The sequence below is a fragment of the Gobio gobio genome (assembly GCF_949357685.1).
Source record: "Gobio gobio genome assembly, chromosome: 21".
NCBI lineage: Eukaryota > Metazoa > Chordata > Actinopteri > Cypriniformes > Gobionidae > Gobio > Gobio gobio.
The window spans coordinates 13,929,434-13,953,302 of NC_137117.1; the positions used below are offsets into that span (position 1 = coordinate 13,929,434).

Below are 23,869 nucleotides of genomic sequence, written 5' to 3' on the forward strand. Positions count from 1 at the left end.
CACAGATTAGGGTTAGAAGATCAAACATGTTACAGCAAGGTTCTGGTGAAATACAACGCTTGCCAGAAAGCTGCTGACACGTCTGATGTATCGGTAACACTTTTACAATAAGGTCTCACCAAATTGTTAAAATTAGTTAATGCATTAACTAACATGAACTAACAATGAGCAATACATTTGTTAACTGATGAATCCTTATTGTAAACAGTGACCGATTTATCCAGTCGGAATAATTCAAGGACTTTAAAACCCGTGACATTTTACCCCCAAAATAAAAAAATATTGATATACATTATATATGAATTGCATTGTTCATGACAACCAACCCCAACCCACCACATTTTCATTACAGTAATGCAACATTTTTTAAATTTATATAATTTTTTTTAATTCATTAACGTAATTTTTAAATGTAATTTAGTAAAAATACTGTTTTAACAGTAACCTAATTAGAATAATATGAATTTCAAAAAGTAAATTTCAGAAGCTTTGAGACATAAATGAGAATTTGGTGGGGGGAAAAATGCCATGATGCGTTTACTTTATGCAAAACATACTATTACAATTATAAAAATGCGTTTTAGCTTAGGTTCGGGGTGAAAAGAACGTGATCTGGATCTTTTAGAAGATTCATACATTAACTTATTCACTAATAATAATGTTTATTTTACAGTGCTTTTTTAACAAAACCAGACTGAGCACAGCATGTGTGAGTCGTCTTTCTGTGTAAAATCAACATTTTTAAGAAAATTGGCCTGGTGGGTAATTGGAGACTGCGGACGTGTCTCAAATTTCATGTTCTCAGACTTTGTAGGGGGAAACCAATTCCTTACAATAGGCTTCAGTCCGCATGGAAAAAAAGGCAACAGTTGAACAAAAGGCAACACTAAATACCAGAGTGGAATTAGGCAGGATTACTAATAACCAACCACTGGCCTCGGGTCACATGCTTCAGTCATTCAAAATGATTGACAGCTCTTTTCAGCATTGAATACATCATAGACTTTTTTCGTCCACTGGTTAGTTTAATTCATAAATAAATACAATACGAATGTTGGATCTTTAGATCCGTTATCAAATTTAGCTCTAATGTGTTTTACATAGGAGAAAACATTACATGTACCTTTTGAAAATGAACACTAAAGAACTATTTTCATTTTACATATGCATATAATGCTTGTTATGTCTTACCGCCCCACTCCGGGTTTCAAATTGCCCTAATCTCAAGGGAAGGTAAACAGCTAAAGCATTGAGAGGTATGAGATGCCATTTGTCAAAAGATCTCAAATTCCTAACAATGGCCGAGCTGATTAGCAAACCAACCTTTTCAACAATGATAAGATCTCCAACCTGGATGCCACTACTTTTCACCTTCACAGTTCCTGCGGAGAGAGATAAAGAGACAATCAAACTGATGCATTTTTTGTTTTTTAAAGTGTGATAATTGTGGCTGATGCATACAATGATCATTTTAAGCATTTATAAGCAATCTATCTGAAACATTAATGCCTAAACTCTGAAAATACACTGAAAACTATAGCTTAATGCATATTTCAGAGCAAAAAAAACACCTAGAAATCGTTCAAATATAATTTCGAGGTTTTCTATGACTGTGAGAATTCTGTTTATTCCTCATTCATTGTGCATCCCCCAATTCATTTACAACACAAACTTGCATAATAGGAATCAGTGTAAAAGAAAAACTATTGGAGGTTTCACCAGAGGTCGTAAATCTGCATATTTCATAGCAAACCTCCAGTGAAGATTCAAATATGTAAGCCTTCTTTAAGTCCCCATTCAGATTTTTTTCAAAAGCTCTGAGTACATATGAGATTTCCATTTGTTTTTAAACAATACCCTCCTATGCAGCTTTACAAGAGTGCTGTGAGAACGATCTCTCATTCCATTGAAAATGCACAGCTAAAATTGTTTGGAAAAGGTCAGGGACCTTTAACCCCTGTGGAGACCTTTACCAATGCATATGTAAGGCATTAGCACATTTGTATATGTGCATTTTTTTGGAAATGAAAGGACACTTTTATTGCACTTAAGTTTCAATGCTTTATTTTTGCAGATTTATTTAATATTTTGAAATAGTTATGCTTGGTTTTGATTAATTCATCATTCAATTAGACCAATCATCTACTTGTTTTTTTGTTTTTTTGAAGAAGAAACCAAAGTATGGCTTAGGTCGCACCCCTACAGGTTACATTTTTACCTTCCAGAAACCGGGAAAAACTAGTGTTCTGCTCCGACCGGGAGGTGTTACCTGCGACCATAAATCCCACACCCACGTTTAATGGTGTGAGTCTATTAAAGAAACGAGTTGAGGGCCAGTTTAAATATGATGAACTTTGATGTTTTTCGTCCCTGTTGGTCTGGGCAGGGCAATCAGAAGCCCTCCCAGGTAGCTAGCAAATGCCCCAGCTCTGCTCCATGAGCTTTATATGGAGGCCGTTAGTGCTGAGCGCGCATACACCGAGTTTATGAGAGAAGAGAGCCTGCCAGATCAAAGGAAGGCGTGTGATGGAAACGACAGGAGGTTCTCTTCCTTTTTTATTGTCAGATGCTTTTCATCCCCCAGTATATGATACAATTTACATCCCTACTTCAAATTAAAGACAAACAGCAGTCTGCTTTATGGCTGAGGAATCTGCATACTTTAGCAAGCCTCATCTAAATAAAAAAAGGCACCATATTGATGCATTGTTGCAGTTTTTTTTGCATTTCATAGATTTCAAGGACATAGAAATTATATGGAAAAGTTTGCAAATTACTACTTCTATTGACTTTCTATATTCCCACTACAAAAACTTGTTTAAAAAAAATCCCCCCTCCAGAAAAATCCCAATCTTTAACTAATTGCACAATTTCTTAAAGTGAGCAAATGTTTTATTAGCCTATTCTATTTACAACACACACTCCATTTCAGCTTTCACTGGCCAAGGCCCGCCCAAGAGAACATCAGACCAATATGTAAAGAAAGCAAGACACCAATCACAGTTTATTTTGTTCCGCATCACGTTTAGGGCCGTGAACATTTAAAGTCGGTGTCCCTACAATAACAATACATTATTAATTCAAAAACATTGTGCAAGTGTACTGCAAAAATGGCGTGTTTGGCGTCACAACATTATTTTTTTTGCAGACGGTCTGTTAGAGAACGCGAAACGCGTCTCCCGGAAATCCTGTAGAATTTACTCCCAAAGTGTTTCCTATTTTGTATGCCTTATGCATCTCACCAAGGCTTGCAAAATTTCAGGGCAGGGCAAAATAAATTTAACTAGCCTGAATTAAAAAAAAAGACCAAAAACCAAAAAGCTGTGCTTTCTACACTTGCTATCTATGCAAAAGTAAATTAAGTGATAACGCCACTCCTTTAAAGGGGGTAGCAGCATCTATTGTCTTATACAAACGTCAGAAGAAGAGAAGGCAAGGCGGATTCAGCCAGAAGAAGAGAAGTAATCACACACATAAGCAAAGTAACATTAGCATCGGCTAAACTTCACTTGCGGACAAATCAGCATTATCAAAAACTTCTGTGATCGTATCTTTCCTTCAAATAACAAGTCAAGAGAGTGAACAATGTGAATCAAGCAAGGAATTTTACTTCACTATTTATGATAGATTTTGCAAGCTCTGCACATGTTCAGCCAACGGACTCTGGCGTGACACCTTAAGCTGAGACTAATGAATCAATGTAAAAATTATATCCATTGCAAAAATAAAAATGTAATAAAAAAATCCTTGTCTTGAATTCAATGCATTGCACACTGCTATACTTTCACACAAAAACTCACAATATCCATAACATTTCCATATGTAAGAGAATGTTAAAGTTTTGCATCTACAACTAGGGGTGCTCCGATTGATCGGCAACCGATCTCTATCGGCCGATAATCGCTTTGGGATGATTGATCGGCGGTCTCCAAAAAGGCCGATCTCATGAACCGATCTCATGCTGACGACACATAAAACCCTTGCCTGCCGTGAGAGCTAGGGCATGACATGCAGTCTCATTCTCTTTCCGGCGCGGGTAAAAGAATTATAATGCTGAAGGTGAGGTACAATTCATATTTCTATATTAAATAACTTACAAAGTCAAACAAAAACTGAACGAATACATACATACATACATATATATATATATACATATACATTTATATCCATTGCAAAAATAAAAATGTAATAAAAAAATCCTTGTCTTGAATTCAATGCATTGCACACTGCTATACTTTCACACAAAAACTCACAATATCCATAATATTTCCATATGTAAGAGAATGTTAAAGTTTTGCATCTACAACTAGGGGTGCTCCGATTGATCGGATTGATATATATATATATATATATATATATATATATATATATAGATATATAGTGCTGGGGAAAAATTAATCATGATTAAACACATCCAAAATAAAAGTTTGTGTTTACATAATATGTGTGTGTGTGTACTGTGTATAATTATTCTGTTTATATAAATACACACAAATGCATGCATATATTTAAGAAAAATATGTCATTTTTATAAATAAATTATATTTATATATTATATACAAGATAAATTATATATACAGTACATACATGCAAATATTTCTTAAATATATACATGTATGTGTGTGTATTTATATACACGTAATAATTATACACAGTACACACATATATTATGTAAACACAAACTTTTATTTTGGATGCGATTATATATTCGCATTAGCACATATGTTTTAAGTGAACGTAAACAGTCGAGAGCGAAAATGCATGTGTACAGTGTCAGTTTATAGGATGCAGGGTTTCTGCAGGTTTCAATAAGTCAAATTTAAGACTTTTTAAGACCTTTTTAAGACCATTATGAATTAAATTTAAGACCTATATCACGCAATAAAAAATATTTATATATATATATATGGTGTCTACAGACACACATATTGCAAATAGTATATCAGTAAAATAGTATATCATCAAACCATTCTGTATCTTTCATAACATAGTTGAGATGTTCACTAATGTCCACTACAGTGTAATGTAACAATAGAAGCCCAATTTATCCCCACAAAGTATCATATCACCAAGTTTTTTGGTGGTATTAACAATTTATTCTGAAGTAATATTTTTTTAAGTAATATTGCTGAATTGCGCTGAATGTAATAAAATCAGAAGAATCATTCTCGTGATATGATGCTGCCATTTGTATAAACTTGCACGAACCCATTTAAACCAGTTAGGAGGCTGGTCAGCAAACTGTAAGTTAGTTCGACTGGATTCTGCCACCCCAATGCTCTCTGATGACTGCGTAGAAACTAACGTTACAGCGGGGAGAAATCTGCGGTTTGTCCAATGATTGACACAGTGAAGTGACAGTCACTGTGTCCGTCGGACGGGAGAAATGTTCCCGGTAATGTGACCAAAAATATTTAAGACCCATCGAATCTGAATTTCCTGCTGTTTTCTGTTTTTAATGTTAATTAAACAACAGACTCGCTGCAAAAATCTTATTGACTTAACTTTTGTAACTTTAATAAAGATTCATCTACATTTCATTTATACAGTGAAGACTATGTGTTATTTTTCATTTGATTAGGCGACTTTATTCAATTTCTGTACCTAATCTACCTAATCTGTATCTAACTTCCGTTAGGTCTACCCTTAAAACCTGAAAAAAGCACTTTCGTTTTTAATTTAATTAGCATTTTTGTTCTATTGTGTTTATTTGTTCTTATTTTATTGAAGTTTAAATAAAAAAATTAAAATAAGCTTTAATATAGTTTTTTAATTTGTTCTCATTTAAGTGCTCTTATTTGTTTACTTGACTTTAATAGTTTTAAATTTATATTTTATATTTAATATTATATTGATGTAGAATTCTCATTTGCATTGATCTTGCCTTCCATGTAAAAGGTCTAGCGAGTAAATAATGATAATAAAAATTGTACTAGCCAATGGCGACTCAAGCTTAGAGGGTTGTTATTGCAACACATTTACATAACAAATCCTTGAATAAGGAATAAACCAAAAATGACATTCAAATCTATACCAGACAATAAAACTTGAACGTACAGGTGAAATGTACAAAACCAGCAAATAATTCTCTCCAGCCGATTGCTCACTTCGCAACATTTACCACACACATTTAACTAACAAATCTACGCATAAGGAATCAGCTTCATTCAATGTCATCCAATTAAACCATCCAAAAAAAAAAAAACCAGCACAACCCCAACTTACTGGCACGCAGAATGCTTTAGAAACAATAGTACCTCTTGTGGATAGTTTGCTGTAGATCTGTGAATTGACCTCTTTGTCTCGTAGATAACATCGTATTTCCTCAACAGCCTCCCTCACGATCGTAATAATCAAAACGAACCCCTGATGGAAAAAAGCAGAAGAATGTATTACAATTTGACAGTGTGAACATTAGTATTAGGCCTATATATCATAACCAAACTGAATTCTGACTCACCAGAGGAACCCAGTATGTGTACAGCGCCCCTAATCTGAGCTCATTCACAAACTGTGAGCAGGCCAGCAGCAGAAAGTACAGGTTGAAGAAGTATTTGAACTGGTTAAACAACACCTGTAAACACAGACACATGGCGATGAGTAAAATTACAGCATTTGTGAACTGATACAAACATCATTTCATTTTAAAACAGATATGACATTATTTTACAGCTCACAGTTTCAACAAAACTTGGTAAAAGTGATTGTACTAAGATGTATACCATGGTACTGAAGATTTACACACTACAGTTCTAAAGTTTGGGGGCAGTATGATTTTGTTTATGTTTTTGAAAAAAGTCTCCAATGCTCACCAAGGAATGTATTTGCTTTAAAAAAAATATATAGATAATAAAAAGTGTCCTAAATAGTGTGAAATGTGTCAAATGTCAAAATCATAGTGTACAAAAGGTGCCAGGATGGTATACTGTTCCTTGTAGTTTTTTTTAAGTGTGTATCCAACAAATTTTTACATTTGAGCAAATATATCAAACTTTAGTTCTAGTCCATGCATTCCTTGGCAAAAAAAGATCTAATAAATAATAAATAAATAAACTAAATATTCTGGCATTAGTACAAGGACAGTATAAAAGCAGATACAGTATAAATGGGTCTGTATACATAAAAACGCATAGCTTCTCTTCTGGAAAAATAATGTATTTTTACAGTATGTGTGCTTCTCCTTGTTACATATTGTGACATACATGGGGAGTTTCTCCTCTCTGTTTTTAAATTGTACTTGCACATTTTCTGTAAAGCTGCTTTGGCAAATAAATTTGTTATACAAATACATTGAATTATTTTTTTCTGTTCACATTAGTAGTGGTGGAAAAGATCTGCTAATTAATAATAAATGATAATTGTCAGTAATAATTCATATTTTAGAGATAATATAAAATAAAAACAGTAATATTGTGAAATATTATTACAATTTAAAATCTGTGTTTTCTATTTGAATATATTTTAAAATGTAATTTATTCCTGTGACCAAAGCTGAATTTTCATTGTCACATGATCCTTCAGAAATCATTTAATATGCTGATTTGCTACTCAAGAAACATTTATTATTATTATCATCAACAACAGTTATGCTGCTTTATATTTTTGTGGAAATCGTGATAAATTTTTTTCAGGATTATTTCTTGAATAGAAATGTCAAAAGAACAGCATTTATTTGAAAAAAGATTATAAAAGTCTTCACTGTCGCTGTTAAATCAATTTAAATTGTCCTTGTTGAATAAAAGTATACATTTAATATTTTAATATTTTTTGTTAGTGATATTAGGAGGTTTTCATGCAAACATTTTCAGATTCACTTCATCAACGATAAAACCCATATAGGCTACAGTAGCAGCCATTGCTCAGCTAGAATGAGATTTCTCAACCCTTGACAATGCAAACAGCGCACAAAGTGTTTACATTAAACCACTATGCTTTTTGCTTTTTGCTATAGGGAAGAATTCTACTAATTTACAAAACATTCAGAATCAAACTCTGATTATCATTTGTCCTTCAAATCATTCAAAATAACCAGAAGGCATTTGCAATGCAAAAATATTTTTTCCATACAGCAATCTGGTCAAGGTTGTTTTTAAAGTGGTGGCATTCAGCATGGCATGAGGAAAGGAGATTTTTACATTTTCAGCCATGAAAAGCAAGTGGTGCTTGTGCAAAACTCGCCACCAAGATGTTAGGCCAGGAGTGTCCAATCCTGCTCCTGGAGGGCCAATGTCCTGCAGAGTTTGGCTTCAACTCCAATTAAACACACCTGAACCAGATAATCATAGGGTGCGTCTCAATCAGCTCCCTAGTTCAGTAGTCAGGGCACTGATCAGGGAGTCCATTTTAAGGCCTTGTCCACACTAATACGTTTTCATTTGAAAACGCATCTTTTTCTCTCCGCTTTGGCCTTTCGCCCATACACTGAGACAGCTTTTTTATTATTAACGAAAACAAAGCTTTTTGAAAACTCTCTCCAAATTGGATCAATTTGAAACCGCTGTTTTCACGTTGTAGTGTGAACTGTGAAAACTGAGGTATTTGAAAACGATGACGCATGTTTAGTCATGTGACTAAAGCCTCCAATCTTCAATCAGATGAAACTGGACAAATATTCTGAATATTCCGATCTAATATGACTTCTGACTTGTAATGTTGCCTGAATCCTAATCATACAGTGTTTGTTCGTTGGCCAGAGGAGAACTGGCACCCCGACTGAGCCTGGTTTCTCCCAAGGTTTTTTTCTCCATTCTGTCACCTGATGGAGTTTTGGTTCCTTGCCACAGTCGACTTTGTCGCCTTTGGCTTTTGGCTTGCTTAGTTGGGGTCACTATATATTTAACTATATTACTGATCTGCCCGCATTGACACTATATGATACAGTGAGGAAAATAAGTATTTGAACTATCTAATAAAAAAAAATCCAGAAATCACAATGTATGATTTTTTAACTATATATAAAATAACATTAACGCATAATGTCAGAAAGATATCAGCTCTGCTGTTGTTCATAAATACCAGTAGTCATTTTGTACAATGAGGACGTTGTCACGTCGCCGGAAATAGTCATCAGTGTCCCAATGAGTAGTGAGCCAGCGTCCTTACTGACCTTACCAGTGCCCGAATTCATGAACACGGTATACACTCAAAAAATCATTTGTTTGCCTCTTGTTCCGTTTAATTAATTTAAATGAGCTAAAGTAACATGATTTTTTTTTTTTACATTTTGTCACAACTTAATTTAATTGTGTTCAATCAACCTAACATATTTAAAACTGAAGTTTACTTAAGTAAATTGTGTTAAAACTGCATGAATCGTTTTTGTTGACATAACTAACTGGGAAGTGGTTCTGTAGTTCCCAGCATGCTTTGCAAGGGCCTGCCTTAGGAGAGTAAATTTAGGGATTAAAGTGATATTTTATGTGTTTTTCAGAAAAGGGAAAGATGTCATTAGTTAATAGTGTTTAATGTTCAGTTATGTTGGACATTTAGAGGAGTTTCTGTAATGTTTTTGAATTTTGTGGTTACCATTGTAGTGTTTAGGCTGTGGGTACTCCGTGATCTATGCTAGTGTCTGGTGTGACACCAGTCTTTTCTCTTTTTTGTTCATTATATACATTGTGTATAATGATGAAGGAAACTGCTTATAATTGATTTTCCAATTAAACATTTTAATTTTGTTTGACAAGTATTAAAAAGTAATTATTTAAACCAACCCTCTACAATGCGAGTAAAACACTCGCATATGCGAGAAAATCGTCACTCTGGGAGATTAAATAATATCTATCATTAGACATTGGCTAATAAATTCTCAGATTTTACTCGCCAGTGTGTGTGTTAGAGTTAGAGTGTGTTCGAGTTTTTATTCGCTGAACACTCTGAATGAGCACTTGAGAGTTTTGCTCTCAACAAGCAATCTAATATACGATTTCAAATCAGCTCATCTGACGTACCGTAAACTCTAGTGTGAAGAACTCCGTTGCTTTGCTGAGCGCGTTTCTCGCGCACGCGCATGCGAGAGAGAGTCTTACATACCACACAAAATCGATTCGCTACATGCTAACAATATTCTTTGTTGTATTTTCCTGTCAAAATAACGGAGTTAATGTGGAATTATTCAGCTTTTAAGAACAAGCAGAAGATATGCCGTTTTTTTCCGGTAGTGGGCGGAACTAATGCGCAAACGGCAATCTCATTGGCTGGCGCTCATCTTTTCCTGTCCCTGTTTTGATTTCAGCATATCAGTTTGAGCAAATGCTGTCAACGTGATTAATATTCATGAACCCAGCAGCTCATCAATCCTTAGTGCGTTGTATATTGTTATTAGTAGTAGAATTATTATTATTATTATCTTTTAATAATATAATATAATTACTATTATCTATTTTTTTACAGAAACACCAACAATATCTTAAGCACCACCACCTGTCCAAAGTTCAGTTAAATGACAAATATGCATTCATACATGGTTACCAGCAATTATAGTTCTAATTACTGAAGTTATATCATTAAATAGTGCTTGATTATCATAATATCATAACATAGTCTAATGCTTGATTGACTGATGTTAAGCATGTACGTTCAGATATATAAAAAGCTGTGCCATTTTACAAAGATATTGTAAAGTATAAGTATAATATAATAAAGTATATCAGTCTGGCCAATGACGATTCTATTGCCAAGGTGTGCGTAGAGGGTTGTAAACTGTATTTGATCAAATTGAGTTGGACCAACTCAATTCGATTTCATTTCATGAATTTGTTTTTTATGAGTTGGGAGCTAGGGAGCCGATTGAGACACACCCAAGCTCTTACTAGGCATACTAGAAACTTCCAGGCAGGTGTGTGAGCCAAGTTGAAGCTCTGCAGGACAGTGGCCCTCAGGGACCGAGTTTGGACAACCCTGTGTTAGGGTGTATTGGATGGTGGCCAAGGCATTGCTACACTAGCCTCTTTTCCACCGTCAGGGCAAACAGTTCTCTTTGCTTAACTGTTCCATTCCGTGCCAATCCGGATATGGTTTCATTTTCCACTCTGAGGTTGATAACGGAGCTCTTTGGAATGTAATACAAATGCGTCAGTCGTTGTCTTAATTAGTAATTACTATCCTAAGAACCGTTCGACCCGATGGTGAAAAAGCAGCTACTGATATTCTAGGTGTCCTACGAGTGGCTAGGGAGATCTGGGTGGTTGCTAGGATGCGACTAGATGGTTGCTTACTGGTCACAGTCAACATTAAAATTGCATTGATTCAAATCAACACTGATCCCAAATTAAATAGAACACCTCTACTCTACAAGCCGCGACATTTCTGAACGTTTAACACTTGGATTTCGTTTTTCAAAGGTGAAGAAAACACAGGAAATCCTACAATATTAGCCTCTATGTTTTAAACGTGTCTTGAGCAACTCTGTTAACCACCGGAGCAATCAATGAACACGTTGAGCAACATAAACCCATTGCTCAACTCTTAAATGACTCTGGTGGTTAACACCAACTTCTCTCTGAGCATTTGTAGTCACTTACCCCTGGCAGGAAGGAGAAGAAATTGTATTTCTGGTTGTTTATGACATTTCTTGGGTATCGCTGCTCTCTCTTTTCCGGGTGGCCCAACCACACGGTCCGCGGACGGAAATCTCCCCCTCCGCAGCATCTGGACCATGGGCAGCACCTACATATACAACGACATTCAATTAATATGGAAATGTATAGAAAGTACTTTGTGACCCTTTAACAGAAAGAAACTTCACATACATATGCTGGAATCTCACTGCAGCCACAGAAATACTTTCAAGCAAGCAACGAAAGCATGTCAGTAAATATTAGCTTTTACAGTCTGCCTCCTACCTACACCTTCATCAAACAATCTCTTATCAAGAATGACAGCTATGTATTGTACTTCCTTACAGATCACAGTTTTGCATTTAACAGACAAATATATATAAGGGGCGTTTCCTCCGAGGAGACAAGGGAGGCAGTGCCTCCTCAAAAAACTGAGGATGAGAAAATAATCCATTAAAAAAAATTAAACAACACAAATATTACAAATTATGACATTAAAAAGTGTATCAATCACTGTTTTTTCTAAAGTTACAGTGTTCAACAGCGACCCCGGTAGGTAAAGTTACAGCGGGAGTCTGTGTCTCTCTTGCCTCCCCTGACTCCATTGAGTTATAACAATGGAAACAATGGAAAAATATAAAGGTGCGATGTGTTTAGTGGGGGGGGGGTAATTGAGAATGAATGGGATGAATGGAAAGTCGTGTGAGAGGAGGCAATGCCTCCATCCTGCTATGACTGGATATGATTGGTTTGTCCGTGTTCTGAGTTTGCAAATCAGTCAAAAATGCTGGTTAATAAGACTAATTAAAAAGTAAGTAAACAGCTCAGCCGCTTAGATATGACCACTTTATGTCATGTCAGAATCAAACTTAAAATGGCCTGAAAACATGATGACTGTGAGGGTTTTTTAGTGAGCAATCAGCTTGAAATTGACATATTGAAATCCCTATGGTCTGGCACCTTCTTATTTGTCTGAACGTTTAAACCTAAAGCCGGGCAGATCCTTGTGGTCCACAAACAATAACCCTCTGTCCCATCCCAGATGAAGTCGAGAGGTGACCATGTGTTTGCTGTTGCGGGACCTAGGCTATGGAAAAGTCTACCTTTATCTCTGAGATCCCTATCTTCTGTAAATTAGTTTAAACTTAAGTTAAAGGAATAGTTCACCCAAAAACGAAAATTCAGTCATAGTTTTCTCACCCTCATGTTGTTCCAAACATGTATGAATTTCTTTCTTCTGCTGAACACAAAAGATGATATTTAGAAGAATGTCAGTAGCCAAACAGCTGATGGACCCCGTTGACTACATAGTGTTTTTTTCCCTACTATGGAAGTCAATGTGGTCCATCAACTACTTAGTTCCCCATATTCTTCAAAATATAATCTTTTGTGTTCGGCAGAAGAAACTCATACAAGCTTGGAACAGTAAATGATGACAGAATTTTCCTTTTTGGGTGAACTATCCCTTTAAAGGCATATCTTTTACCAGGGCATTTAACTCACCATAAACTATGTTTTTATTTTATTTATGTGTTTTTCCTCTCTCTCATATATATATATATATATATATATATATATAGTGTTTAATTGTGCTTTATAAATATATTAAATGAAAGATACATCTTCGCATCTGTGACAGTGTTTACCAAGCAAGACTGATGATCATAAAATAAATTGACAATTAAAAAGAACAGCTGGACATCATTTCACAAATAAAATATATTGTTTCAATTAACTTTTTCCAAGTGAATACCTGTATGTGCTTTGTATTTACATGGTACTCCTAGCCTAGGTATATTTAAAAGAATGCCATGGTCCAAACAACATGCTGGTACTCTGGTGCTTTTCTGCAAGCCACCGCAGCAATATAGTGGCAACAATGGCTATTTTATTTGAAAGGGCCATTGTGAATAGCCAAGCATTATATTGCAATAAAGGCTTGATCTGGGTGCCTTAATGTCGCCCATCCTCACAGGCGGCCTTGCAAAAAACGTGTTGTCAAAAAGAGCATGACGGAATACAAAAGGAGAAATACTATGACATCCTTGACAACAATTCACCTGTGTCCCGGAACAAGGATGTGCACTTGTCTCTCCTATAATATCAAGACGCTAAATTCGCTTAGACGACATTTTCATGACGAATATTCAATGATATACACAATAAATAAAGAGCTAGTAGCGTCATGTCGCGATATAATGTCGTTATCAACATTATTTTTGCGGGTTAAGGGTTGCTGGGCTGTTAGCCACTATGCTATCTCACATACATCCTCCATAAATAAGCCTCCATTTTCCAGCCGACGCGATTTCACGTTGATTTTACTTCGTTTCATGCTCTTACCCGTCTCTTCGTTTGTTGTCATGTCGTTTTTTGTGTCGGACGGGCTGCAGTGGTATGTTGTCCGTCATTGTTGTCCGCAGTGGAGCAGACGTCGCCCGCTCGCTGGGCGGAGGCTGATGGGTTGGGCTGTGCGTTCAGCATGATGGGACACATCCAGATCAGCACACTGGCCTATGTGGTTCAGCTATCTGTTTATCATTATGCCATTTTTTATTTAATATTTCTCAAACTATGTGCTGATTGACTTCTATACTTGTTTCAGCATATTAGTATGCCATTCCAAACATATCCTATGTTTTCAGCTTAGATGAAATGACACATTTCACTAAAATTTGACAAGTGTAACTTCTATTAAAGGGATAGTTCACCCAACATTTTAAATTCTGTCATCATTTACTCACCCTCAAGTTGTTCCAACCCTGTATGAGATTCTGTTGAACACAAAAGGAGATATTTTGAAGAATGTCCGCAATCAAACATGGTGGCCATTGACTTCGAAGTACCATTAAAAGTCTGATTGCTAACATTTAATGAACCTGTATGAGTTTCTTTCTTCTGTTGAACACAAAAGATTGGTGGGAAAAGATCAAAAAGATCCTATGGAAGTCAATGGCTACCTATGTTCTTCAAAATATCTTCATCTGTGTTCAACAGAAGAAACTCATACAGGTTTGGAACAACATATGGGTCAAAGTAAATGACAATTTAATTTTTTGGGTGAACTATCCCTTTAACAAAGAAGTACAACATCCATAAATTATGCTATTCATCAAATAACCTTAGATGACATTGTCTTTAAGAGTCCCTTACAAAAACAATTCAAAAAGTACTACCAGTATAATAGTTGCACTGTATTTCTACCTTTTTACTTTGAGTGCCATCACAATACTTTTAAGCAAATTGATAACCAATTCAGTACGTAACACAAAATTCAGTATGGTTTCAAATTCAATGTGTATGATATTTAATAATACCACAGTGTTCTTTTAAGCAACACCATGATACCGACACAGCACTTTCAGAAAGGAATCTATCCACCAGATGATCACTGAGACTGTCCTTTTAAGTAATCTAATACGGTGACATCTATTTGGCAAACAGAATTACTTTCTACAGACGTTTTTTTTTTACTTCAAGGAAAATGACAAAGGTAATAAAATGCATTTTCCTACATTAGAATCGGTTAAGATTCTATAAAATATAGAATCAATTGTCTTCTTTCCCCCTGAAACCATAATGATTGCGTGTGGATTTAAACAAAACAACATTTTGGAAAAGTCATCCGTGGTTTTATTCTCAAAAATATCAGAACGGAAGGGGAACAAACAAAAAGCAAACATTTACAAAAAGTCTACACTGTAAACAAGCCTAAAACAGACTCAACATTTGAACAATCATACAGACATGACCCCATTTAACCAAGATCAGACACCACCTTTTTTACATCTAGGGGAGAAGAGAAAAAAAAAAAAAGGCACAACTTGGTAAATGCATATTAGAAAGAATTTACAGGAGGAGTCTGCCCATTCTGAACAAGTGTTGTGCAAAGTGTCTGGCGATACATTCATTATATTACAGAAATCAGCAGGTTATGGGGGCACAATGCAACCATAACTCCAAACACAATGCAAGAAAAACAAACAAAAAGGACATCTAAATGAGGTAGAAATTTGACCAGCATAAAGTTATGGTTTAGATACTCTGCGTGCATTCACACAAAAAGTTCATTCCTTTCATCAAAGACTGCATGGCTACGATCTCCAAACATGTCCAAACAATCAATACACATTTGGGTGTAAACCATGACTTTTCTGGAATAAGAATGACTGCAGATTCGGTCTGGGACAAGATATGCATGCCTGCTTAGCACATAGGTATAAAATGCATGGTAAATTTACAGAATTCTAAAACTCAGTGGATCCTAAAACGGCAGCAAGCGAGTGATTTCTGAATGAGGAGTCCAGGAAACAAGAAGTTCAGAGTAAATGGCATAAGCTTGGTTTATGTCAGATCTTAGCAGAATGAGGAAAAATAAAGTGCAAGGAATGATTAGGCATTTCAGTATTATACCGGCCTTTTGAACTCCCATCAAAGGTCTCAAATGAAAGCGGCTCAATCCAATATTTGATAAGGACCACTGAAAGCAAGAAAACAATTCTCCAATTAAATCCCTTTCAAAATTAAAACGATGCAACTTCTTGAAAAAGCTACAGCTAAATGCAAAAATATAGCATATTTTGGTCTAAATAAAAGAGGAAATCCAAAAAGCCTTTATTACAATCCTGTGGTGTCTTTTGTGAGGAGGAGGGGGGGGGGGGGGGGGGGGGGGCAACTCCAAGACAGGCACTTAGCGAAATCATTTTTGGTATTAAGCGCAGATAGAAACTATATTGAGAGTCAAAAATTCATAATAACTTAGTGAAATCCAGTTTCAAAACAAACATCGATACTATAACTACTCACTATGTCCATCGATGAAACTGCAGATTCAGTAGATTGTGTGGAATGGTCAATTAATGACATTTTTCTAGGCACGTATTCCACAAAACACCTTTGCTGTATGGCATCTATGCCATGGATGTCATTTTTGTGACTAATTAACTTAAAAATCGAACCCAACTCAGAACAGGACCATGAGACGTCAAGCAGAGATGAACAAGATGTTAACTGTTAAAACATTGAGATCTCGGGTCACCTGTGGCGGAGATCCTCCTGAGGGTCATAGAGCGGAGCCCAATGTAACTCAAAAAGAGTGTCCTATCACTAATGAGACTGCTCTGGAATAAAGCTATTTCAAGTAAGACTTACATTCAACTTCTAGAAACAAAACTGACAAAATACCCGCATATATTAGAGAGAAAGAAAAAGGGGGAAAAAAAATAACTACAGTAGTTAGATCAGATTCAATTAGAAGTAATCGCTAGCATGTAAGGGTCCAAAAAGGAAGGCATTGCCCATTTTAGGTTATAGGCTCATTTAACAAGGGCATGTAACATTTGCAACTTCTTAAAAGCAATCTTACACACATTAATTGATTGTACCAACTAAGGACTGAATTCATAAATTCAGCCCAGTTCCTAACATTTCAGCAGGCTCATAAGCCAATCAGCACAATGCAGACTGTCGATTGGGAACATTTGTCTGTAGTCCTTTCACGTTCTAATTCACTTTACCCTCCTCCATAAAATGTGGAAACTTTGCTATGCTTTCAGAGCCGTTCTTTTCCATTTCTGCAACTGTGCCAGGGATGCCCATCTGAGAGGACTCCATCTTGGTTATTCCCCCAGTAGAGCCCACTAAAGGACCTCCAGCGAGACTCCCTGGTAGAGGGATGCCACCATTTTGGATGACTGAAATCTCATTGGTCTTCATGGTCAGCCCATTTGTGAAGGCAGCAGCGTATTGGTTCCACACCGATGGGTCGAAATTAATTGGTGGGGGAATCAAATCTTTTGGAGGTGGCAGCATGTCTGGCATCATCTTGGACTCGGCGCCCATGGCCATCAAAGCCATCGGGTTATCCAATGAGAGGCGCTGACCTCGCCTTGCTGTATTATTCCACATGTGCGTCCCAACATGGACCTGTAAAATACAAAAGAAGAGTTCATGAGACTTACTGCGGTGTGCACAGGGCGTTTGATTCTCAACTCACTTAAAAAAAGACAGAAGAAGTGCGAAGCAAAGACAACATTACCTTGAGGTTTCCCTTTGTTGTGAAAGCCCTGCCACAAATTGTGCACGCGAACGGCTTCTCGCCCGTGTGTGTGCGTTCATGGATTTGCAGGGCGCTGGCAGATGAAAAGTTTTTCCCACAGATGTTGCAGAGATGTTGCTTGGTGGACCGACGAGAAGCACTAGAAGTAGCAGGAGAAGTAGCAGCTCCTTGAGGCAGCTGGGAGCTGTACAGGTTGTGGCCACCCATGGGAGACTCGGGAGGGATCTGCATCTCCAGTTTGACCAGACTTGGAGGCACCCTCATGAATGATAACTGACTAGAACCTAAGAGAGAAGAACAAATTGATTACATTGGCAAAACATCAAGAGGAAACGTCAGTTAAGCATGTTAAAATGAACAAAACGTACCATAGTCGCCATTGGAGAAGGACAAGCCCGGTTCCTCTTTGATGGGTTTTGGAGCAAAACTTGAGGTCAAGTCCAGTGCTCCATTGTTTTCACTAAAATCTTGAGGTGCATCAGAGTCTGGCCTGGATTTAACACCATCGCCTGGGTTTGTGTATTCTGGGGATTTTGATGGACCATTACTCAGGGGAACGTCTATAGGGGACGAAGAGTGAAAGGACACCGAATCTGACACAGCCGGACTGCGGCTATTCTTGTAATCCATTTCCCCAGACCCTGATGGGGAATCTTTCAGCCCGCTATCGCTCTCTGAAGCAGTGCTGCTTTGCCGTTGAAGGTTCAGTGCAGAGGTGAGGCTCTTCATGTGGTTCTCCAGAGCAGCGATGCCTGTAAACATGGATGGTGGACCTTGGAAAGCCTGATCGTCTTTGGCGTTGGGCTGGGGCTCTGTAGAGTTGTTTAGCATCTCCTGGTTGTCCAAATCCAAGTCTTGCTCTTCCATACTCTCTTCATGACCATTAGAGTCAATGTTCTTATCCTCAATCATACTAGCATCCAGTGCTTCCGGGCTTTCAAACTGACTCTCTGGCAGAGGGGTGTTGGGAATCTGGCCGCCCATGTGCATACGAATGTGCTGCTGGAGGACGACTGCATTGGTGAACTTCTTATGACAAATTGGGCAAGAGTGTTGCATCTTAAGAGGAGTGTTGGCCCTATGAACGCCATAATGAGCTTTAAGGTTGCCCTTGGTAGAGAAAGCCCTGCCACAGATTTTGCATTTGTATGGTCGCTCACCAGTGTGTGTGCGGTAATGCATTTTGAGGGAACTTTGGCAGCTCAGCACTCGGTGGCAAATAACACATTCATTGGGGTCATTTGTCCTCTTATCCAAGCCATCCACCATTTGCTGAAGCTTTGCAGTACCAGAGCCATTTTCGCCAGATAGACTGCTACCATTTATGTGGTGCAATCCAGCCAGGGCATCCGAGGAATCTTTGCTCTGATCCAGTCCCGCCATCTCCTGACCGAACATGCTGGAAGAAATGGACGCACCGTCACTGCCAGATGAAGAAGGCCTCTGGGAGTAGATGTCTCCACCTACTGGAATATCAAATGAAGGCTTGAATGCTTGGAGCACTGGTGGGTGGAGACCTGTCGAAGGAAGCCCCAAAACTGGTTTGGTGTCGCCAAAATTATTTTCCTCCATGGGGGGCAAAGACATGCCATAAGGGATGCCATTGTGTGTAGGCATATTGTCCAGGTGTTCTGGTACGGGATGAGGATTCATCTTAATGTGTGGGTATTTTTCTTTGTGCCTCTGGAAATGCACTTTGAGGTTTCCTTTCGTTGTGAAACGGTTTCCACAGATGTTACATTTATAAGGCCTTTCGCCCGTGTGCGAGCGCAAGTGGATTTGTAGGGCGCTGTCATTTCCAAATGTTTTCCCACAGAACTTGCATTTGTGCTTGAGCATGTGTTCGCCAGAGCCATTTTTCAACTCTGGCATCACAGGGACCTTATTTTTTGCCTTTTTAGAGGGATCCATGCTTGCTGCAAGGGTATTAAAGGGACTCTGTAATCCCATGACCCCTGGAGATTGCGGAAGCAGCGCTGGAAGTCGGCTAGCTAAATCAGGGAGTCCTTTAATGTCTGCTTTTAAGGGCATTGAGCCCAAACCTCCAGCGAGGGATGAGGGGATGGTGGCGGATTGAGGTAGTTTTGCTTGTTTCAAGGCTTCCAAGGACAAGTTCTGGGAGCCCGTACGTTTGCCAATGAGGGCGGCTGCGGCCGAGAGCTGCTGTGATAAATGTGCACCCAATGCTTTCAGTGGATCCACAGCAGCGCCCATTGCAGAGTGGAGACTCTGAGGTGCCATCATGGCCACTTGGATGCGTATCTGCTCAGTTAGCTGAATCTGCTGCAGTTGCTGCTGCTGGAGACTGACCAGCTGTTCTAAGATCATGGGGATTGCAAGAATGGCATCTTGGTGTGGTTGCGGGGGTGGAGACTTCTGACTGGACGAACTGGATGAGTGTTGCGTTACAGCGACTTTGGTAGAAGCCATGGACTCGAGAGTCACGTTAGAGTCTTGCATTTTGGAAGATGCCGAGTACCCCGTGTCTGGACTGCCAGACACATGTTGGTCGTGATTTGACGGGTCATCCAGGTTCAGCATGATCTCTCCTTCCATCATTTCATCAGACTCCGTGCTGTGCTTTGAATGCAAATTACTGGTAGACTGATCGCCATGATCACTCAGGAAATCACCCGAAGAACGCCGGGAGAACTCCGAGGGCATTTCACTCCCATCACCATCTTTCATGATCACTACCTGCTGACTCTTGGTGCAACTTCTCTCATGTTCAAGAAATTCAGCCTCATCGAAGAACTCGGCGCAACATTTGTTGCAAACCCTCGTCTCCTCTGATCGCCGCCGCTTAGCCTCATTGCCCGTCTCCTCACTATGACCGCTGTGCAAGATCCCTGCAACAAAAAAGACAGTTGAAGACATGATTCATTTTGAATAATTTGCTGTAAATAAGGAACACAAACGTTATCAGTACTCACTTGCCAATTAAAGTTACAGACCCTACTACTTCTATTTATATTCTGAAATAACGAATTACGTCACATTTGGATATTTTTATTGCATAACAAATGCTTAATATTGCTCACCCCTGGATTCAGACAAGGATTAAGCTAATCCCAGACTAAAATGCATATTGGAGCGGTTTTAACTGAAAGCAACTTGCAAATAACGTACCTTAAAATATGTCAGTGCTATGGTTGTCTCAAGATGCACATCAGTAATGTTTTTTTTCTAAGGCAGGTTTATAAAAGCTATTATGGCCCAATTTCACAGACAGGGATTAGTCTAAACCCGGATTAAGCCCTAGTTCAATTAGGGCATTTAAGTAGATTTTATAAACCTGCCTTAGGAAAAAAAAAAAACATTACTGGTGTGCATCTTGAAACAAAACAACGGCACTTACATATTTAAGGCATGTCATTGCAAGTTGCTTTCAGTTAAAACATGCATTTTAGTCTGGGACTATCTTAATCCTTGTCTGTGAAACAGAGGGTAAATGTTCTAATTAAATTAAGGCCTAATACTGGCTTAATCTAAGCCCTGTCTGTGAAACCAGGCATCAAGTTGCTTTTATAAACAGTCTCACACACACACAACTTCTCCGTTATGGAGTTCCACCAGATGAGGGCAGCATTTACATCATGTACAAAAAAGAAACACAAATCTTACTAGAAAATTCATTTACCAATACAAAGAGACTTAAACTTCACCCTCCTTCAACAAGTTCTTGCATTTCTCAATCAAATAAAATGCATATGGCTCAAAAATAAAATACACAGCATATGCTTAACTGATGTTCAAGTAATTAACATACAAATGCTGTTAGGCAGTCCTAATAAATTAATTTTAATAAAAATGCTGATAAACTGATAAAAATCCACTCTAAAAGGAGCCAGTCAGTAATTCGTATAGCAGAAAATGCAAGGCAAATTAAATTAGGCTGCAGCACCATTAGGGAGGTCTTTTAACAGGGCCATTGTTAAATGCAAATTTCATCTCTCATGAATGGGAAAGACCACCTGTTAACATTCTGACAGCGAAACTGGACATGTTAATTGTTCACTAAGCTTAAATAGTAAAAAAAAAAAAAAAAAAAGAGCTAGTTCTGTTCTCAGAGCTAGAGGAAAACCAAACACCTCCTTTTGAAATTAAGCAAACCAACATAAGTTTGTTTTTAAAAAAAATAATAATAAAAGGAAAATAGTTTGATAGATGATTCACTTTTTTCAAAAACTGGACAAAAAGCCATAGTCTTGGTTGCATGTAAAATTTCTAAAAAGCAGTGGAGGTACAATCAAACACTAAAAGGACATGATTTAAGCAAAATGTGCCAGAAATGAATCATGTTTCAAACCATGCGTTTAAGGTTGGACGGATAAATTGTACCCCCTGAGCGTAAAATCAGCTCCCCACAAGGGGGCGTTTGATCAATGTACAAGGGATACAATGTATCTTTACTGATAGTGTTATACTGATTGTACCTTAACTGAGAGGGAATTCCACATGCAATATTGTAGAACTCAACAGGCTGAGATTAAAGTCAACTTTAAACAAACAGGGCAAATAAAGCCAAATCATCGGTCAATATATTAGTTCAACACATCTATACCATATTTACTTTAAATTTAGGTAGGTCGTGGATAAAAGTCATGTAGATGTGGTTTACATTTACACCCCCATTGCACACAACTTCATTTCCATCCCCCATCCACATCTCCATAAGCGACCAAAAGAAACTGTGGGGGATTTATTGCTTTGTGGTCAAGCTTGTTTCGCGACTCACATTTCATGCCGACCTGTTGAGCACCTTTGTTTAACAGTGGTCAGTGATACCAGTACGCCACATCAAATATTAACACACGAGCATAGACTGGAATATACACGCCAGTCATACACATGACCGAAGCAAAAACACAAAATATAGGCTATATTTATCATTTCGTCCGCCAATGTTCAAATAACACACACTCTCTCAAAAATAAACTATAATAGACGCCCATTCAAAACAAGAAGCCGCTGACTCGAAGAATGTAAAATGCAAAACGTCGATAAATATTAACGATTTCGTAAATACATTAGACTAGCAAAAATATTAACCAGGAAAGTAAACAAAAATAAATAAATCAAACTGCGCGTTTCCCTCGGCTAAGTTAAACCGCGCTGGTCGCGCTAAAGTTTGTTTACATATTTATAACGAATTTGATGTATACAGCAACTTTTTTTAATTCATAAAACCAGTCAATTTAAAGGCGTGTGATCCCATTTAGGTCCAGCTGCATAATTCAGATATGAAATTAAACATATAGCGTACAGTACGCGAACACATCAATATAAACAAAAGTTCCCATTAGTTTTTGTCGCTTCAAACTTACCATTTTCTGCCGAAGAGGGCTCGTCTGAATTGATATGCTGTGGTTTGGATTGCTTGCGCCGCGACATGGTAACCTACAACCATCAGGGGCGAATAGTAAGACTATTTAGTCCCTCTCCTTTAGAAATTCTCCAGGTTGGGGGAAATTAGCCCCTCGAGTAGAAATGCGCATGTCAAAGTAATTATTATTATCAATAATGCATTGCGATTTATCATGCTCTTCTGACAGCTGATTGGCTCCGGTCCAAAGTGCTCGCGCATTATTCAAATGAGGCTTCATTGATGAGAAATGCAGAGTCGAGAGAAAGGGGGAGGAGATGTGTGTGAGAGAGAGAGAGAGAGAGAGAGAGAGAGAGAGAGAGAGAGAGAGAGAGAGAGAGAGAGAAGGAAGCAAATGCGCAGGCGGGGAGAAAAAAAAAACTGTAATTATTTTAGAACAATTTTATTATTACAATGTGTTTCTTATACAACTATTGTATATATCTTTTTATTAAATTTTATTTCAGATATTTATATGGACCTTTGGTCGTCTCACTTTATGAAGTTATATATTAAGCTTGTATTATATTTGTACAATATCTTATGTAAATATTTCGAATAAAATAGTTGTTTGTTTTACACTTGCTAATGCAGACGGACGTCCTCTATTCTAAACGAGGCCAACGTGAACATTTATTTACAGTGTACATATAAAGACAAATCTGGTCGTGCCTCTTCACTCTGTGATTTAAATATGGAAATTGCAACTGACATTAACCCCTCATCACATTAGACACAAAGATCTGCCTGTCACATTGTACTGATATGTGTAATGTACAAATAAAGAGCAGACAAGAAAATATATGCAAATGTCGAAGGAGAAATGAGGGAAAAACTGCAGTTGTTTAGTTCATTCAAATGCAGTATGTAAAGCGATTGACTTACCTT

The 23,869-nt window shown here is 37.6% G+C and overlaps 2 protein-coding genes across 2 annotated transcripts in view; both read right to left on the reverse strand.

Annotated features, from left to right (window-relative positions):
- Window positions 1–14,023, reverse strand: part of atp9a (ATPase phospholipid transporting 9A) — a 72,831-nt gene extending 58,808 nt beyond the window's left edge. The window contains exons 1-5 of the mRNA XM_079802924.1: window positions 13,902–14,023; window positions 11,523–11,667; window positions 6,461–6,574; window positions 6,258–6,366; window positions 1,324–1,382 (exon numbers count right to left, since the gene is read on the reverse strand). Of these exons, the coding sequence (XP_079659050.1) occupies window positions 1,324–1,382; window positions 6,258–6,366; window positions 6,461–6,574; window positions 11,523–11,667; window positions 13,902–13,969 (495 nt within the window). The 5' untranslated portion in view covers window positions 13,970–14,023. The remainder of the gene's footprint in view (window positions 1–1,323; window positions 1,383–6,257; window positions 6,367–6,460; window positions 6,575–11,522; window positions 11,668–13,901) is intronic.
- A 1,149-nt stretch (window positions 14,024–15,172) lies between these two features.
- Window positions 15,173–23,030, reverse strand: sall4 (spalt-like transcription factor 4). The gene is made up of 4 exons (XM_079802586.1): window positions 22,944–23,030; window positions 17,985–20,465; window positions 17,596–17,900; window positions 15,173–17,483 (listed from the first exon to the last, which is right to left on the reverse strand). Exons 1-4 carry the CDS (start codon window positions 23,008–23,010, stop codon window positions 17,061–17,063), a joined length of 3,276 nt encoding a protein of 1,091 aa, XP_079658712.1. The 5' UTR covers window positions 23,011–23,030; the 3' UTR covers window positions 15,173–17,060.
- Between the last annotated feature and the right edge of the window lie 839 nt (window positions 23,031–23,869).

Bases quoted from the DNA above. Each gene is read 5' to 3' on its own strand.
- sall4 (XM_079802586.1), bottom strand. From the start codon at position 23,010: ATGTCGCGGCGCAAGCAATCCAAACCACAGCATATCAATTCAGACGAG. The intron at 20,466-22,943 runs GTAAGTTTGAAG...TTTTTGTTGCAG, and splicing joins GCCCTCTTCGGCAGAAAATG to GGATCTTGCACAGCGGTCAT. The intron at 17,484-17,595 runs GTAATGTTGTCT...TGTATTTTACAG, and splicing joins CAACAAAGGGAAACCTCAAG to GTCCATGTTGGGACGCACAT.